At 47.0% G+C, this 20,590-nt stretch overlaps 1 protein-coding gene across 1 annotated transcript in view; it reads left to right on the forward strand.

Annotated features, from left to right (window-relative positions):
* LOC105287595 overlaps nt 1-18,299 on the forward strand; it is a 63,692-nt gene extending 45,393 nt beyond the window's left edge. Inside the window, exons 2-5 of the mRNA XM_011353221.2 lie at nt 9,801-11,273; nt 11,429-11,527; nt 11,614-12,396; nt 15,502-18,299. Of these exons, the coding sequence (XP_011351523.1) occupies nt 9,801-11,273; nt 11,429-11,527; nt 11,614-12,396; nt 15,502-15,816 (2,670 nt within the window). The 3' untranslated portion in view covers nt 15,817-18,299. The remainder of the gene's footprint in view (nt 1-9,800; nt 11,274-11,428; nt 11,528-11,613; nt 12,397-15,501) is intronic.
* The last annotated feature ends 2,291 nt before the right edge of the window (nt 18,300-20,590 follow it).

Genomic DNA, 20,590 nt, shown 5'->3' on the forward strand with positions numbered 1-20,590 from the left:
TCATCCCAGGATCAAATCTACCGACAATTTCATACGTTTTGCGCCGAAGAAGCCAGGCGTGCCGAAGGAAGGCAATTTACTCGATGGCAGACGATTCTTTTGTGGGAATAAATTACGTGGGAAAGTTCGTAGAAATTTTCACGGGTCAGCCTATAGAAACTGCTTCCTAGTTACCGCGACGTCTCGCGTGTCACAAACCCCATTACTCATCAGCGACTCCCTTGACCCGCATACGGCCCGCCGCCAATGCTCCGATCTATCTTCGATGAATTTTCAGTAATTAAGTCCCTGAGATTTCGAGACCATTCAAAGCCAATCAATGCTGATCAATGCTAGTGATAGATCAGATCAGCAAGACCCGATTAGAGAAAGCCTCATCGAGCTCATTTTCTATCAATTGACTCTCGTTCACGGATTTCGTGCAAGTCACTCAGAAATTACAGTAATTTCGCCGAATGTTACTCGATATCGTGCACCACGATAGTATGTATTAATCAAGGTATACGTACTTAAACCACGTACTTTGAATCTTCAGTGAAACCGGAATAAGGCTGGAAATTGGTAGTTTAAGATAATTTGAGGAAAAGTTATTTCACTTGTCTCTCTATCTTCCTCATATTTCATCCTGCATTTTTCACTGATGAGAATGTTTTAAATATAACACATGCATTATTATACCAATACATTTAACGTGATATTATAGTATTAGGTCATTAACTAAATCAATTAATTAAATAATTCAGGTCGCATCTAGATGACAATGAATCAAATTAAACACATACTTATGACAGTACATAGCTTATCGTGTATTAATTTTATAACAGGAACCTTTAAAAAATGAAAAATAAAAAACAAAATTTTCCAAAGCATCGCTATAATATTTGTATCATTTATTTATTGCAGACGCAACCCGGATTATTTAGTTAATGATCTAATATTATAATATTATGTAAATATATGCATTGAATGATTCTTCTTTCAAAAATGCCCCTATAATACGCGTTCATCAAAGCCACTTTCGATCAGGGTGCTCGAAATACTTTGCCAACGTATCTTCAGGGCTTTCCGAGGGATATTTGCCGAGACAGCCATCCACATTGCGCACAGCTGGCCGATCCTTGGAGTACGACCTTTCCGTGGCTTCGTTCTTTCGTGCTGGCGCCCACATATCGCCGATAACAGATAGTCTCCCCGGCGAGTTCGTTACCGAGAGTGCCGTGAACTTGAAGCGTAACGAGTGTAGCCTCACGCAAGTCCAACCGCGCGCGCTTCGATCCGCGCGGAATATTCGCGGAGCGAGTCAAAAACGCGTGGTGCTGAATATTCTCAAGAAGCGGAAAATTCAAGATGAAGCGTACGGAGCTGCTCGGCTCGATTTTTCACGCGGTCGATGCTCGTTCGTGGATCACGAGGAGCGTATTATCGTGTGCGTGCGTGACGTGGAACACGCGGTCTCCGCCACCCATTGTCCGTGTCGAGATTAAGTGGATGCGTGCGTGTACCTTGTCGCATTAAACCGCGTCCTTGAGACGCGACACCACTCTGAGTACTATACTTGACCGTGCTCTACTCACGCGTGCACAAGAGGAGGTTTCTTCAAGTAGTTCTCCAAGTTGTTGCCTCTCGGCGGCTACCATAGTTTGCGACCGGTACTTTGGTCTCCTATGCGCTCGGATGCATATTTGAAACGGGGTAATGGCTATTTAGCGAACAAGGATGCTTGCGGTTCTCCACCCGAGAACTAGAACTAGACTTGAACTTTATCTCGCAATGGATCGATCAGAGATTAGAGTTGCAGGTTCACTTAGAATTAATTGGAAAGGCGCATTTTCTGTGTGTGTGTGAAGCTGGCGTATCATTTCGCGAAAAATCATTAATTATTGAGAGTTCTGGCTCCCTTTTTAATAGTTCTAGAGTTCCTGATAGGTTTAACACATAGTTCTGGCCATTAAAGCGAAAAAATCGCATAGTGCAAAGTGAGACGCCAACTTCACGCAGCGTCTCACTTTGTCCTGCGACAGTTTCCGCCATAATTCCGGCTAGATTTTAAAAGATCTACAGTTCTACATGAGTTCTAGAAAGAGTTCTAGCGAAAAAAATTTTTTTCATCTTTTTATAATTATTAAAGCTAAAAAATGTTTAAGGGAATGACGACTGGTTAATTTCAGAGAGTTCTGTGCTTTATGAAATATTTCTCGTGTAGTTTTGAACATATTTAATCATTTTCCAAAGTTCTGAATGCAAATGTCTCCGTAGATACGTCTTTCTCGGACGATAAAAATTTTTTATTAAATAATTGTTAATGTTTGCGGTCAGAACTCTTTGGAATACGCTTAAATACGTTCAGAACTACACGAGAAATATTTTAATCTTCACAGAACTCTCGAAAATTGACCGGCGTCTCACATATATCTCCGTAGATACGTCTTTCTCGGACGATAAAAAGTTTTTGTTAAATAATTGTTAATGTTTGCATTCAGAACTCTTTGGAAAATGGTTAAATATGTTGAGAACTACACGAGAAATATTTCATAAAGCACAGAACTCTCTGAAATTAACCAGTCGTCATTCCCTTAAACATTTTTTAGCTTCAATAATTATAAAAAGATGAAAAAAATTTTTTTCGCTAGAACTCTTTCTAAAACTCGTGTAGAACTAGATCTTTTAAAATCTAGCCGGAATTATGGCGGAAACTGTCGCAGGACAAAGTGAGACGCTGCGTGAAGTTGGCGTTTCACTCTGCACTATGCGATTTTTTCGCTTTAATGACCAGAACTATGTGTTTAACCTACCAGGAACTCTAAAACTATTAAAAAGGGAGCCAGAACTCTCAATAATTAATGATTTTCCGCGAAATGATACGCCAGCTTCACACACACGCATTTTCTTCATACATGATATCATTGATTTCAGATTTAGCTCGTGATGCTTGTCTGATCTAAAATATTCAAGATTCTGCAGCTGTCTAGTCCTTTGTTTTACTTCCGGGATTCGAAAGTTCTTTTCCGCACACGGGACGTCCCTCTCGAAGGGATTGCCTGTTCAAATATAATAAATTCGCACGACTTGAGATAAGCGTCGAGGATTGAATTTACAAGGTAATCTTAGGGGATGTAACCTCGGTTTATTCTCGGCGTGGTTATCTCGCTTAGTACCTGCACGCGCGCGCGCGCTCGCGGTTGCCTCTGCAGCTTTCGGCCCTGTCATACGACCGACGTCGGTTACGGCGGATTAATTAAACCTCGGGCAAAAATATTGCAACACGCGGAGAGGCCGCGCGTCCAGAGAGCTACGTAATTGAGCAACCGGCTCTGCTTCGAACGACGCGCCCGGTCTTCGTAAAAGAAACCTGATGCGTTCCCTCGTTCCGGCGCGGTTCGCTGGACACGTAGGTGGTGCACACCATGGGCTTTTAACCGCGCGACACCCACGCCGTGCCATCGGCTCGAGGAGTCGTTGGCGAACGATAAAATCGCCAGTCGAGTAACAAATTAGCGTCGCGGGGATGTTCCGTATCGGGCTCGCATTTTACTTGCAAGCTCGCGCCGTAGCGTAAAATTAGCGCGCTCTCTCAGGCGGAACTGCGACAGCTGCGCGTAGTTACGAATTTCTGTCAAATAACGAGTAATTTGGGGGATCATGAGCTTCTGCGAACTTTTAACATTTGAGATTTTTGATATCGAATATTTTAATATTATTGCTCTGTTAATGTTATTAATCATCTTTATGAAAGCTTTTCTTTATCGAGCAGAAACGGAGTTATTGTTTCTAAGCCTTTCGTGTTGTCATCCGCAAGGAATCAGAGGAGGAGCTGACTGCGCTCCTTCGAAAATTCAATTTAAGATATCATATCCGTATCGCAATGCAAATAGCTGGCAGCTCGCGCGCTCATCTGCACGCTGCGACCTCGGGGCACGTCGGCGCAATCAACACGTGGGGTGTTTAAGAGTCACGGCCCTTTACATCAAGATCTTCACTTAGTGGAGTGAGCCTTCACGTGAAGCGAAGGCGGGCGATGGTGCGCGAACGGAGCGGGCGACGCGCGCCAACACGTGGAGGCGGACGGGATATTCTCTTTCTTTCGCTCTCTCTCTTTCTCTATCTGTGGGTCTGGTTCTCTCTTCTCTCGCATCAGGCTTTAAACTCTCTTTCGTCCCGCTTCCTCCTCGTAGAGGCGATAGACGCGAGTAGAAAAGGAATAAAGAAAGAAGCAGCGAACGCGCGTAGGCACTGGCTCGCTCCTTATAGGAGTGACACGCGCGTGCAACGACCGAGCCATTATTATGCGGATGATTACGGCATGCGGGGGCCTCTCGTTGCACGCGGACGAACCCGCCGGGGTCCACTCCGGGGGACTTATCTCGCAGGCCGGAAAGAAAAGCCGTGGTATAAGGCATCGACGCCTCGTGAATCAAGCGAGAGACACGAGTTCCCTCTCTCTTTCTCACCTTCATTTCCTTTCTCCAGCAAAGGCTTAGTTTCTCATGTTTCTCGATTCAACAGTATTCTAGTGGATTTTATGAGAGAAGGGGCATTAAGCGATTTCTAACTTCAAATATCAGAGAATTAGTAAAGAACATTTCCGAGATCTTTGTATTCCGAAGGTATATAAAACGAAGGAAAGCTGCCATTTGTTTTCCGTATGCAGCGATGACGACTGAAAGTGCATCGCCATTAAATTGGTTCTTTACGCGGATCTGGAGTGGATCTCGAGATCTGGAGTAAACGATCTAGAAATCGTGATTACACTCGACCTTATTCGAGGCGCGTCGGTGGATATCCCAGGGCTGCAAACAGTTACGTCCACAATTAGCGTCAACATCCGGCGCAATGTCGATGATGGCCCCTGCTCTATCGAGCGCTTTGTCTTTCAGGGTGAAAAGGGGACCTTGAGATCAGCATCGACTCTTCGTAAATCACGCGAGTTCTCCGGCGCGCAGGCGGATTTCTACACTTCTCTTTCTTGCAGCACTCGCTCGTAAAAGTTGGGCTCATCGACGTGAATTTACGCGACGGGTAAATTACCCGCGTTAATGATAATATTACTCTGCTCTTCTTGAACAATCCCATAAACAACTACACCCCTTTAGCTATCAGCTGCTTGACTCGCGGGCCGGGCGTAACGAGATGTAAATTAATTTCGCCGTCGTTCGTTGATAATTATCCCAAGAGGGACACGTGGCTCGCGAGATAATTAATAGAAAATAACATTTTTACTTTGACGACGCTTGAGATGAAGTATCAACGAATTACTGTATATTCTCGATTTTTCATAAATTATTAACAAATATATGCTTACTGTTTTCTATTTAAGTTTATATTGCTGCTCGATGCATTTGTTTTCTTTTCTCATGGATTTTCTAATTGTTTTCTGCTTTTACCTCGTGATTTTTTAAAAACTGAGGAATTGGAATTACAAACTGAAGGCGCAGTATTTTTTATTCAAGGTAACGCACATCAATCTTCCGATGGCGATCGTGGACAGGACAAATCGTCGAAGGATGATAATGCCCACTTTATCGGGAAAGATCGCCTGGACCGATCGCGGCCGGGTACGTTCATAGTCTGCTCGAGTCGCTCGTAAATCCGCGCAAATCGATCCGATATCACGATCGGGCTGGCCTCTTAAAGGAGTCGGGGAGGTCGCATTGCTCCTTTGCTCGAACTTAAACGCGCGTCCGTTGCATTGTGCGCCGTGACCTCGCATAAGGATCGGCTCTTTGCGACGTCCATCCCGTTTCGAGCGCGTCTAACGAGAAGCATTTAAAAGGAGCGGCGCGTTTAAGTGGGAACAATGGCGAAAACGCGTGTGGGTGAACACTGGGGAAAACGCGGAGGCCGTGCGCGAACAGCCTTCGATCCGAACGAGAACTGATCCATCGAAACGAGAGACTCGGTGACCCGTTATCGAAGAAGCTGAGCACGGAGGGACTCGCGATGGAAACGAAGAATCGAGGATAAATCGCTTGATTAATTCCTGGAAAAAATCCTTGCGCAAAAGAGGAAGAAAACTGCCGTTGTGAGTTTCCATCTTCCGCGAAAGAATCTTCGGCAACTGAGCTCTTCGAGTTGAAATCTTATTAAAACGTACTTTGCTGCAACTTAAATGAAGATTCGGACTCAATCATCAGATCTAATCTAGTAATTATCTTCTCGGACTGAGATAAAGTTTTAATGTTTATTTATTTGCTTTTAATGCTTATGTCCTCTTTGGATCGCAGGTCCAAAGATTCAACCAGCGAAACTGCAGATACATCACTCCGCTTCTGACTTGCGACTCGTCGAGGAGCGAGGACTCCACGTTTCATGTTATTGGATCGATTCAGAGACTGTATCATAACTACTCTTCATTTCACGTCGAGTGATACTCGAAGGTAATTCACGGAGTCCTCGAGTCTTCGAATAAGTAAGCGGTCGGACTTGTTTGGACAGGTCGGCTGTTGTGAACTGAACACGCGCGGTGGATCTTTGAGGATGACTATATGCCAACATAGTATTTTATTAGTATAATAATATAATACTCTAAAATACTGCAAAATGAATGCAATCACGTTGCGCGGTACTCGAATATGCCTTATTCGCGAGCGTGCACACGCGAATAAGTTCGCGCGGAGATATCGTAGTCGGACGATCCTGACGCTGATTCCGTGTGCCCGACGCCGTGATACCGTCTGCGGATTGTGGCATGAATCATCATCGTTCATGGACAAAGATGGGATCCGTTTCCTCGCTCTCGGGACGCATTATGCTTCTAGTAACGCGTTGCAACATCGCGCTGCTTAAACGCCGCACGGAGGTGACCGTACAGATAAAGCAGCCTGGCATTGTGCAATCAGTGCAGGTAGTGGAGAAAAATACTTTACGCAAGCATTAATGAGTAGTCGACAATCGCCGCCAAAGTTCTGCGCGTCATAATCGCGAAGCCTCGCTCATGCAACGCGCTTCCAGTAGTCCAGAGAGACCCGTAAAAATTGTTTAAAAAACGCTGACTTAACTTATTTATAAACACTTTTACGATATTTTTTACTTTGACGTCTTTAGATGCCACCGACTCTGAAACTCGGAATACTCAGCGAGTAATAAATAAAAGTAATAAATTTCTTGCGCGATTCTTATCGACTACTGCGTCCAGTTTCGTCTCATGAATACAAATATTAACATTAATTAATTCTCGTACTGTCTGAAACACATTGGAGATTACAAACTGCCTGCGATCTCCTTCTCGATATCTCTCGTTCGAGGAACGTCGAAAGGTAAAGAAAGATAGACTTTGACACAAAAGCCCCGTTTTCTCTCGCACTTTCCTGCTGCTTTGCCGCTCGACTAGTCACATCGCCACGCATCGCACGCTGCATTAAGACGTGACGGTAACGCGTATCACGCACAGCCACGCGTCTCGTCGACGTCGTGCGGCGCGACGACAGAATAACGGGCGCGAAAATCGCACGGAAATCCACCATGGGGGATTTCCACTTTCTTTCTCGACCACGTGAATCGCAGTTTTGCGCAAGCTGGAGCTCAAACCCAGCGACACGTTCTACTGGCTACCACACAATAGTTTGTTTGCTGCAGAAATCAGAAAGGTTGATTTTTCAACGTGCGCCACTAATTTCTGCTGACGTCGCACGGCTAATACTTGCAATTAAAAATAATTGTAAATGATTAAAATGTATCTCGCGAGGCTCGAAAGCACGTCTGCTTATCACAATACGAATATGTTCCCCGATTATCTGGATGTTCACGCGCTACTTGTTGCACGATCGTGCTTAGTTGGTCGCCGTTGATGTTATAATTGATAGCCTTATTTCGAGAGCCTTATCTCCGCGAAGGATGCTCGATAATTACGAGATATGGGTGCACGTAGCGCCCGATTTTCTCTCGTCGCTGATTGATTTGTGGGTAGGAAAGTAACAGCTGCTGCGACAGAGAACGACATCTCGGTTTCTCCCTTCGGACGTGGTCAACCTGGTTAATGGGGCGAATTGCCCGCGCGTTTACCTCGGTCTCTCTACTTTCGGTCAAGAGACCGATTCGTGGGCGTGTAAATGCAATTAGTGACCGATTTGACGTAACGGCCGCATTCGCCATCGTCAGCGAAACAGGCAGTGAAAGTGCATACCGGCAATTAAGAAGAGGAGAATTACCTCCCTGGCCCGTTAGCCACGCCGGCCTAAAATCCGGGTCATTAAGCGGGTAGAATCAACCCTTTTATGACGGCGATGCACATTCACCGGTCGGATGATAATTGCAGGCGATTAGCCGTCTCTCGCCCCATGAATTCCCGGTTATCAGCCGTGCAATACGCGCGCGAGTGAAAGTACGCGCGAGGGAACGCGTGCAATCAATTTGATTATCCCGCGAGCGAGCAAACGAGCGAGCGGATTATCACGATGCGCTCACGGCGTGGTCGAATCGCGCGGCGTCCGTTCCGGAAGCGGCTCCTCCGCGGAGAGAAACGAGCGGATATTAGGCCCCAATAACCCGATTCTCGTTTGCTTTATTCTCGCTGGCATCAAGAGCAGATATAATTGCGGTATAGAAACTTCCGAGAGTGCCGCTCGCCGATGCAGCGAATATATCCGATTACTCGTTCGTGCGAAGACATCGATATCTTCACAATGTTCTAATCAAATCTGCACTGGGATTTCAGAGTAACTTGAGTACTATTTGCTGCAATATTTTCTTATAATTAAATCATCAATAAAATTATTGATAACTTAAAATGCAGATTCGGCCAGAGTCAACTCTTATTTCTTCGAAAGAAGGAAGACTCTGCTTCGAGATGCACAAATGAAATGTGTTCCATAATTCTGAATACATCGGATTAATGAACAGTCAAGATTGATCGGCGTGCAGTCTGATACAGCGTGCTCCAGAAACTCTGATTTTCTTTACTGAAGTCTCTCTTTTTTTTTACTGAATTGATTTAATGCAGTACATTCTAAGTGATATCGCCTGTCTGAAGAAGCGTGTCAAATTCCACTTTGGACGAGGAATACCTAGAGAAAAACGCGTCGTGAAAGTCTGCGGATCGGTGTCTATTTGTCACGAGCGCGAGACATCGAACGTGGCGCATCCCTTCTCGAGTGCTGGGGGAACTCGCGGGAACGAGGTAGAAATTGCACTTTCGAATGCGATAAATTACGTCGATTATCGGCGTAATTTCTGCTGTCACGGTTCGTTCGCACGCGCGGGTGTGTCCGAAAGATACGAACGACGCCAGTCGAGATTGACGGAGGAGAGACGTGCCAGACCTCGCGGACTAATAGCACATCCATTGCGGATAACGCGCCTCACTTAGGGTTGCCGAGTGTGTTATTTTCGCAGGAAAGTGGATGGTTTCACTGCACGCTTATGGGGCTCCGTTTCGCGAGACCGCGAGGCTTATAATGTACAGATGGTTAGCAAGTGTCATTTCGTGTCGATTTGAATCAATGAAACGGAGTTTACGTGGATTATTGCCCTACAGTCGTAGACGAACCGACATCTTTTTCAATCATTGCCTAGTGTTACACGTTTGATTGTGCTAAGACTAGCATTAATCAGAAACACATTCTAAATGCTAGAACGCGGCAATTGTTTCATGTTTTAATATAAATGATTGTTTTAAGTCTAGATTAACATAATGAAATCGAGAATTTTAATTCAAGATTGATGAACTCAAATTAATATTGAAAATTGATCTTTTAATCTCATTTACGATACACATAAAAAATTACAAATATTTGATTGCGAAACGCAAATCACATAATCAAACGCAGAGCAAGACTGTAAGGTAGACGTCTTCTTGATTGTTTTAGCAGTGCGGCAGTGGCAGCAGCGGCGGTGGCGGTTCGACGGAGGGCGTCGTAGTGAGCGTCGGTGCCGGCAACGGCGTCGGCAGCGGGGTCGGCGTCGGCGGTGGCATGGACTGCATGCCCCTGCGTCCCGGACCGTTCCATTACCTGATCAGCGAGCAAGCCAAGTCCCTGGTGGCCCTGCAGGAATTGCAGAATGAGGTCGGCGCTCTCCTCGAATTCCGGGACCTCGTCATCGAGACGTTCCCAAACCTCCGGCACAAGATGGCCGCGACGGCGTCCGCGGGTGCGTCCGTGATGTCATCCACATGTGCCCAGGGTTCGCACATCCCACTGCCGTTGTCGAGCCCATCGTCGCGTAGGATCGGCGAATGGGAACCCGGCAAGATAAGGCGACGAGTGACGCGCGAAGCTGGAGGCAGTGTTGGCGGTGGCGGCAGCGGTGGTGGAAGCGGCGGCAGCGGCGGCGGCGGGGGTGGCGAGTCCTCGTCGTCGTCGCTGCCTAGGAGTCGCAGCAACTCTCACAGCGGCGGCACCAAGAACAACTGTAGCGCAACCGTCCAAGATTCGGGCTTCAGCACGGAGACCTCATCGAAGGATAGTGCCTCAACGGCGATTGCTCCACGAGCGAGCAGTCCGCGGCCGAACGCCTTGGATGAGGCCGAGGATGAGCTCTGGAACCTACTGGACGTGATCCACCGCAAGGGGATTCGATTACGGGAGGAGGTCGAGTGCCTTCAGGGTCGCCTGGAGAGCGTGGCGACGGAGGAGTTGGCGTCGGCGGATGTGTTGGAGGCCATAAGGAAGGTCACCGGCCTCAGCGATGGTGACGAGAGCGTCGATCGGCAACAGGAGCAACTGCAGCGGCAGGATAGCAGGGATCCGCAGGTGATAGCGCTCAGGCGGGAGAAGGAACAGTTGCTGGACAAGGTAGCCGAACTCGAGGCGGAAACGATATCAAGTCGCGCTCGCGCCCAGGAACTGCAAACTGAGCTGGCCGCTTTGTCGGCCCTGAAAACCGGTCTGGAGGATCGGCTGCGGGCCGGACTGATCGAGAACACGTCGGACATCCTTGCACCAGGTGCGCAAAGGCTGCAACCAATTGCGCCGGTAATCTCGTCGCCGAAGAACGCCAGCAATATCGGCAATATCAAGAGCAAGGGTTCGGCGTTCGCAACAGTCGCTAGTCCCGGCGGGAAAGCACATAAAAGTCGCTTCCGCACGAGGACCATCGAGAAGAACGTGCTGCTAGATGTGGTCGGGCGTTGCGACGAACCACGTAACATCGACATCGACATCGACGCCGGCGTGAACGAGAGGCGAGCCAGGCTGGGAGCACTCGATTCCATCCTAGTGTCGCCCACCAGAGTGGCTAATGTGAGGGACGTAGATTCGAAGAAGATCGCGGCCATTCTTCGTGAGCACTCGCCTCTCGAGCTTCAGCGGCATCTAATTACTACTACCGTCCACAATCAGGTACGATAATAAAAGGTAGTCAATAAAATGAAATAAAATCAATAAAGTTCTTGTTAATTTAATTATAAAGAAGCTAAATTCTAAATAAATGTTGATATATCAGAAGTTCTAATTATTTGCGGTATCAATTTGTTGATGATGTATCGTACTTGTAGGCCCTACAGAAAAGACTAAATGAAGTAGAGAAGAGCACAGAGACTCTTTCCGAGCGGCTGGATAAGGCGCGCGAGGAGAACGACGATCTACGGTTTCAGGTGAGTCGCGGTCAAAATGGCGCGTAATTCCGATAAAAAATATCTCTAAAAAGAAAAAGGTCTAACTGATCGTAATTCTCTTTCAGTTGGAGGAGCGAAACATCGAGCTGGAGGGCACGCGAGCACGGGTGCGCGTGTTGGAGCGTCTTCAGCAACGTCCGCCGACGGAGACCGAGCCCGAGGCGGACTCGGAGCAGCCTAGATGCGAGCAGAGCGGTCTCGAGCCTGGCAGTAGTACGGAATCTGCACGCGATCATCATCAACCGGTGGAAATCAAACCGTCGCCGCGGCGACGTCCTAGTCGTATACCTCTACCTGGCAGTGCGTGCAGCAAAGCGATATCGTCCACGCCATCAGCGACAGCCGTTGCAGCGAACGCGACGGTGACCGCACCGCCTCGACCATCCAGTCATGGCAGAAACGATAGCAGGGAATCGCTCAAGTCGCTTACGAGACCGCCGCGTGATTCTAGTCGCGACAGTCACAGCGGCGGCAAGTCGCTGTCGAAGCCGCGCGACTCCAGTCGGGATTCGCTTGGCAGTAGGAGCCTGTCCAGGAATGGCGCCAGCAACAGTAACAACAGCGCCAGCGGTGGTGGCGGCGGCGGCAAGGAAACGAACCGGGAGTCATCCTTGAACAATCGCTCCCTGCCACGTAACAATTCCAGCCGAGACTCCCTAAACAAATCCTCCTCGCTGTCCCGCGCTCGCGACTCGCTGGAGTCTAACAACAACCTTGGCGCGTCCTCGCCCGCCACGGGAACGACAACGGCGAACGTCGGGCCTCCTCGGCGACCGCCCGCTCCCGCGCGCCGTTCCCACAGCCTGGCGCGCGCGGCGACGTCCGTCGACGCGTCCGAGAACGGCAAGGTACGACCCGTAAAGCAATTCTTTTGGAGCAGCTGGCTGAAGTCACCGTTGTCCAACGGCCCGGTATAGTAGAGAGCTCTCGGCAAGCCGACTCTCCGTTCCAGGACGACGGGCCGTAGTCGCTCTCTCTGTCTCTCTCTGTCTTTCTCTCGTAGGGACGGTCACCGCCTCCAACACGGCGTTCCTTCCGAAAAATCCACTCATTTACCTAAAATAATTTAAGATCCGAAAGCCACCTGTCTTACTTACCTCCTACCTTGTGCCACTCCTCGATCAGAAACCGCTCCGATTCCCATTTCCGAATTCGCATCGACCTCGGGCTCGTCGAAGTTCGACTAGACAGATTAAACGGCGTCGCTCCCTATCGTGGACGTGCTTCCACACGATGACGAAATCTCTCACTTTTACTGTCTTTGACTAACTGTGTCTCACCTCCGTACCTCTCGCCATTGTGATTACTGGTTACCGTCATTACCGTTACGTTACACCGTGTACGGGTGACTATCTACCGGTATCGACCGGTGAGTACCGAAAAAATACCATTGACGTTGCGTTTTCACGCATATACGCCATGAATTACGCGAATCCGAGCTCGGTATCCCTTATGGACAGATGTACGTACCGATAACACCTTTCGCAACGCAATCTCATTCTTCCTCGCGTGTTTCCCGCAGTGTCTTTCTCCGTCCACGTCTCGTTCTTCCATTTCCCGCCCGGTTCTCTCCTTCCCCGTCGTTTCTCTCTCGCGGACTTGGTACCACCGACGTACGTACATACGATCACCACGCACACGTACAGAGACGGAACTTCTGTTTTCGCTGAGCCTGCCGCTATCTTTGCCTATCAAACCACAATGTTCCTGAAAGAAAAAGAAACGCAATCCCTATAACGATACGTGCAGAGACTCTCGAGCGAGCGAGTCGACCGATTCTTGTCTTAATACCACCACAATCGCCCGCCCGACCGTCCACCGTACCGTCAAATCAGTCTGATCTGGAGGGCAGGCGAGCGTGCGTTCGAGCCCGTCCCCGTCGGCGGTCCAATAAAGAAAGAAAAGTGGCCCCTTCTCGCGTGCCGCCGGTTTTTTCTCGTAAGTTATGCTTCTTTTATTATCATTTGCTTCGATGCTTCTTTCCTGGATGTGGTGAGCTGTGGCCTCTGTCTGTCTTTTCAACCCACTCTATCTCTCTTCCTCTTTTTCATACTCACCCCCGCTCACACAACATATATACGTACACACACATACACCGGTAGGGTGTACACTGTGGTTTGATCGCCTCACATTTGGAGCTTGGCATGCGCATGTTACCCGTAGTCGAGCATCCCGAATTGCGAGTGTGCAGTAAAATGCTTACGCGTAACTCGCGAGAGTTTTTCTTGGTGCTTTCGGAATGGTTGACGAGTCTTAATACTCTGCGGTTTGGCTTGCAAACGTAGAGCTTTGAGTCATCGATCGCTCTGGGTTATGCTAGCCCATCATCGTATAGTAAGCTAAAGTATGTAATTTCCATTTTTACTCCAAGATACTCCAGGATCATTTTCCCAGGGAAAACTGCTAATCATGCAATTCGAGTTTTGTTCGGTGAACGAATTTATTATCTTCCAAAATGTAAAAATGCTAACTGCATAATCGTAGAATTGGATGGAAACTAATACATTTCCTGCCGCGTGTTTCGGTTCGAGATTCCGTTTACCTGAGATTTTTATACACAATGCTCACGAATGATTGCCTTGAAGTTTTGGAAAACTAGCGCAGAGAGAAAATTATATGGCAGAGGTATCTACACGGTAAATAATTTTTTATACAGGTCGCAGGATTTCTCTCCGATCACGGAAGACTAACACGGTTCGCACGTTGGATCTTGTTGTCGCTTTTTATCCTCCTTTGCAATTATTTGTTACATGCCCGCGAGAGATTCATGCATGTGTGTGCGCCGGGCTGAAAAATTCGCCGCCGTGGAATGTTGATTCAAAGTTCATCGCGTTCCGATGAAATGTGCGAACTTACGGCAAGGTTGACCGCTGATCAAAATTGCATAGTCCTACGCACGTTTGGATAATTAATTTGTCAAATTCGCCTGCGTACCTACAGAACCGCATGCGCTCAACCAACGCGTCTCCGTTCACCTCCCGTGCATAATTCCGCCACCGTTTTTCTGGAGCGTCTTTCAACCCTCTCGATGTCGAGGGGAGGGACCATTCTATCCAGAGCACGCATCCGCATCCGGTCGTCACGAGCGTTTCTCTCGCGCTGGCGAGCCTTCCTGCCCCGTTCTCTTTCTCTGTCTCTCGTGTTGTGTGCATTAAGTTGGTTTGCTCGTTTCGTTTGCTGAAATTTTTCGTCTTATTTGCTAGCGTTGCTTGTACGCGCGGACATTAGAAGCCCGAGAGAGCGGCCGCTCCGCTCACGCGCGGGTGCGACCGGCGATCTTGAGGGAAAATGAATCGACCACACGCTTACCCGCTTGGCCTTGCGGTTCATTGTCCATCTCATGTGTTCAGCAACGTCGCGCGAAATCTATGACGCTACACTATGCGATACCTTTGCTCTATACGCAAATGAAACGCTCTTTTTTACTTGATTACCACGATTCTTCTTACGTATGTTTTATAAATATAGTATAAATATATTTATAGTATATAAATATATATAGCAATTTTATAAATATATCTTCCAATTTTTCGAGTTCAAACCATACCAAGTAGCAAGGTCGCTTGCTTCATACAATGATTCTCACTTTGGCCCATACACCGTTTTACATTATACAGATTATAACGCGTAATGCCACGGGGCGTGTACGCGAGATCGATACCTCGAAATTCAAACAGCCGGCGGTATTAGTTGTTCCTGTTATGACTCGTCATCTTGTACCTACACGCGATTTACTTCTTTATTCTCTTCATTTTCTCTTTCGCACCGCGAGTGATCGACAATGACGCACACCGGCCGTTTCAATTCTCGAGTGTTAATATGATATCGATCCTCGTGGCGCGCCTCCAAGACACGAGGCTTCGGAGCCTCGGCAGGAGAATTCTTCCTCGCTTGCGATAGAAAGAACATCGCGCCTTGTCCGACCAATTAATTAACGTCTTCGTGTTTTCCAGAGCTGCACCGAACCACCGAGTTCCTGGTGCTCAAGCAACAGCAGCTTCCGGCACAGCGACTCGTCTCTCTACCCGGACTCCCTGAATCAGGAGACTTCGTCCGTCACCGGTTCCACGAGGGTAGAGTTCATGATCGGCTCGCCCACCAGGCGCTTCCGCACGAGCACCGCATGGCCGCATCGCTACTTCGACAGCATCGACTCGGCGGCCACGGTACCGGAGAGCCTGCTGACCGACGAGTTTCCGTTGCGACGCGGCGAAGCACTGGCCGAATGCGACTCGCTCGAGTGCCATCCGATCTCGAGCGAGGATTGAGCGGCGATCGGTGATATCAGCTTCTGCGCGCTCGCGTGCACCCGCGGCCTTAATCCGTGATCGAGCGTGTCACGCGACGACGGGATGAGGGACATCACGTTCAGCTAGACACGTGCTGAAGGAGATGACGCTCGCACTCTCTCTCAGTGACCCTTAACTCGGTGCCTTTTTAATAATCTCTTGGAAGCGTTTTCAGTTTGCTCGCGGAATCGCATCTTACCGTTGGTGGTTCCGACCGAGAGAAATCCAGCGTTGCGATATTTGTGTCTTTAAGGAGACGCAACGGTACCGTTTCCCTGCAGGAACCTATATATACTGTGTACTTCCCTCGACTGGCATTTAAGTAGCATTTCATACACCTTTTTAACACGGACGAAGGACTGCAGAGCGAGTGATCCTTGCTGTCCAATTAAAACTGATATAGCAACTTTCTCGTACATCGATTTGTAACGAGCGCATATTTCACGTAGCTGACAACTGCGAAAAAACATATTAAATTTATGATAAGTTTGGACTCGCGATATCGGAGCATGGTCGAATTTTCGAATTACATATTGAATTATATTTCGTATAAATGTATGTTTATTCCTCCTAACGTAAGGGAAAAGTACGTGCACAGATTTAAGTAACAGTCATTTCGCAATATTTCTCGATGAAGGATTTTCTGCACATATTCATAATACTTTTATTTTTGTTCAGGCTTTTCATGTAAAACATACTTAACTCATCAATGGTATATATTTAATAATTCTCATGAATAATTCAACATTTTTGAATATTTTATAAAGTCAAATTAGCAAATTCAATATATTGCTTTTGATGTTATTCAATGTTGTTTGAACTTTGATATGACAATGCAAAAAGAGTCATTTGAGTCATTTAACCAACGTCAAGGATGAGTTTGTTAAAAACAAACTTTCGATTACTTGGTCCACGTTCGGTAAGTATTTCGGGACTTTTTTTTCATGTAGCTAGTATTTTCATACGAATATTTATAATTTTTCATCTCCGGGCGAAGAAGCATTTATCGAAACTTTAACGAATAAAGCTGGTAATTAGCTCGCAACCGGAGAACATCGGAGTCGACAACCGACATTCCACACGACGTCCAAGCCGCGACTTTGTATTCCATTTAGCATTTGTACCTTCGAAGTTGAGTCTGCGTTGTGATCGAGATCGTTTTCTTATTTATTGCGCTGTGTGTGTGTGTAAGGATACATTGTAATGGTGCGGATTTGTGTCTGACGAGAGTTTAGTTTAGCCGACGCGACGCGGAAAGAGAGAGAGACCGAAAGAGAGAAGCGTCGTCGTTTGTATGGAGTGAATGGAACGCGCGAAGATGAGGGAGTTGAATCCGGAACTCAGCGGCGGTATCGGAAGCGCATCGAGCGCACTGCTCACATTCTTTCGAATATAACACATATCACATTTAGCATCGATCATCGTGCGCTCACTCGCAACGCTACGTAAATTACGGACGTGCGAGCGACAGATCCGAATTTCTCCTGATGAGTTTCGGGGAATGCGAGGAAATATCCATTAGTATTTCTTCACGTTCGATCAGGGTGAATTCGGATTGATCAGTTGTTCGTTCGCGCGACGTGCACCTTAGTCGAGAGCGATAAGATTAAGAGCGAGAGCGACGTTGATCCTTACTCGTCGTAGGGGAGGTAGCAGGGGATGCTTTTCGGGATCCGCGACTCGACTCGCGATCCCTGCAGAGGAGACGAGAGACAAGACACTATGTACCACACAGTTCCTCGCTTCAACAACCAATTTTAATTATTTATAACTATATAAGGGACGACGTAACGTCGCGCCGCGAAAAGCTGAACGATAATCACAGACGGAGCCTGTGATCCTCTAGCTGTAGATTACCGCGAAACACATGTGATTGTAACGTATAGTTTAAGGTGCGAGCCACAGGACTGACGGACTTTACTTATCCTTTTATTAGCGCCTAATGTCTCCGCGAACGCGGCTGAACGAACCGAGGGGGAGGGGGCCCCTCCGTGCCCCTTGTTTCTCGCTCTCCATCTCGTGCGGAGGGTTCGTAACGCCAGCGGAAATGCTCAGATATTATTGTTACTCGTGTACAGCCGGTGGACTCTGGTGCCCGTATCAGCGCGCCGACTGGAGGCTATTATTTTTTATACCTTTAATTAAAATTACGTGCGCGACGGCGCGGCAGCCTCCCGATCGACGGCTACCGAAGGCGCTCTTCGCGTCACACTGTATTATACCTTTTATCTAGTTTAGATATGTATTATTACTGGAGGATGATTAATTTTATTTGTTTTGCGATGATACATACACACACGACACATATACGCGTATACACGTGCACATCGGGACACCGTCACATATGTACATAGACGACGCCGCGTTATTATTTAAAAGGATAGCTCTAATGTAAATAAATTATCTGTAACGAATCTGCGACAATGTGATCCGATTAATAAAATGAAACTACTTGAAGATAATTCGTTGAATCTTTTACGAGTCCATTTGTGTCACATATTGACGGGACTGCGACTAAATTATCGCAATTGCAAGCAATTTTCGGTTCCTGACGCAACGAAGGGAGATGTATTTTATCATATTTCCACATATATTTGATCGAGAGAACTCGGAGAGTAATCTGTTTTTCTTCCGCGTGGTTACAAGCGATGATATATTTCCCGCAGTTTGTGCAATTAAAAATTACCGGTGACGAAACGCGCGGTCCGACGATAATCGTGAGTCGGAGAACAAACGCGTTTCCAACGTGTACTCGTTATTTCTACCGGTGACCTTCCGGCATAAGTTGGCCTTACGCGGATAATTAGGCAAATGCGCGATAAATATGCATTCAGTGACGATTGAATACATTCATCACGAACTATTTCAAGTGTAATGCGCAGAGAGCAGACAGTTACGTAACACACGAGAAATTATCGCGGCGAGTATTACCCGTGCGAGTATTCATTGTTGCAAGAGTTATCTTCGTGGTTGCACCGATGATAATCGCGTTTCGCAACGCAACCGGCACGATGCGACGAGAAATGTGCCGGTTGCACTAAATACCGAGTGATTATTCGTCGATTAGCGTACAGCGGATGTCTCGGATTATACCGGAAAAGCGCGCGTCTTTGACGAATGCCACTGCATTCGCTTGAAGCACACCGGGTCTCTCCTGAATGCAGACGAATCTCTTTTAAGTTTAGAAACATGACTAACTGTCCCGATATTTTTGCGGCTGCAAACGCAGGTCTACGAGACAGAACTGACAGGAGCTGGCAATGAGCTTCTCCTTTCGATCTCAGAAGATGCAAGCGATCGCGATCGATATTAAGACGACTTCGTACGTTGTTTCTCCGAATCTAAACGTCACTTGATGTTTTATCAAGCATAAGATATAAGAATCATCATTCATCACCGCGTTTTTCCCGGCGATCAAGCGCTGCGCGTTCTCCGCAGCATTAAGTGCCGTTCGCTAAACGCATTAGCGGGAAGACGTTAATACAGTCGAGAGACACGCGAGCAGGCTAATAGGCGATTTATCGGCTGTCGTATCATCACGCCGGACGGGAGCGTCCGCGCGGAATCAGCGCGCGAGGTCCGGATGCTCGCGCGCCTTCTTGATGAGGCGATCCAGCAGCGAGCGGACCTTGCGGAGTTCCAGGCAACGCGAGATAGGATCGATAGGTGAGAATGGTTCGAGGCCTCGTTACGTTGATGCACGCTTCTGCCTTAATTTGCATTCGCGATCGATCGATCGATGACAACAGATCCGGCAGCTCGATGAAGCAAAACGCGGAAAGCGTCCAGGCGGATCGACTGATTCAGGAGGGCGAGTACGATCCCTTCGCCAACCGCCCGCAATCCGTACCATTGACCTCGTATGTCTCCCATTTTCCTTTTGACTTCATTCAAAATTCATTTAATTTTTACTTTAACGTGATCAGCAGGCAGGTTTAACCTGCGAAGTAGCGATTCCGATCGGAAATTCTCCAGGAAATGAACCAGTCTTGTGTACTTTTTATTATTTATTAGAGAGATGTAACATGAATGTAATATGACTAGACGCTGCACATGCGATTACGCAATAGAGATAAGTGATGTCAATCGCGATTTACAGAATGAACACATAGAATACCGCAACGTGTAACAATAACCGAGTTTCTTCGGTGCTGATTCATGATATGATAAAATATGATAAAGTTAATTTCGCGTTGTTGACAAAGTTTACCTAACCGGATATACGCTAGTAGATCTTTTGAAATTATTGATATAATTACCCATTCATTTCCTGGCCGGGTCTTATCTTGATTATCCGGCTGATTGTTTCAAAACAGAAGACTGGTTTCATATACACGAACTTCTGAACCGTTCAAGTGCTATCAATCTAATCTATCTCCGACAAAATTGTTAGAAACATTATCATGTGAAATATTGATCCTCCTAGCTTTTTTCTAATATTTCATTACATTACATTACAGTACATTTAAAACGTTGCACAATTTGGAGAATGTCTAAATTTCTGCTGAATCATTATGATAAATTACACGGAAGATGTTTATTAAAATCTTATTGTTTATTCAAATTAATTATTGATCATTAAATTAACTATGAGACGTTATCTTAATTAAATAATCGGAACTGCCGCGATAAATAAGCAGGAAGATCGCATTTACATTATCACGTGCGATAAAAACTGTTGCAGAGACTTCGCCGCGTTCATGCATATGCTGAAGTGCGCAATCGGTACCGGTATACTTTTCTTACCTCATGC

This window comes from Ooceraea biroi, chromosome 5 (assembly GCF_003672135.1).
Source record: "Ooceraea biroi isolate clonal line C1 chromosome 5, Obir_v5.4, whole genome shotgun sequence".
Classification (NCBI taxonomy): domain Eukaryota; kingdom Metazoa; phylum Arthropoda; class Insecta; order Hymenoptera; family Formicidae; genus Ooceraea; species Ooceraea biroi.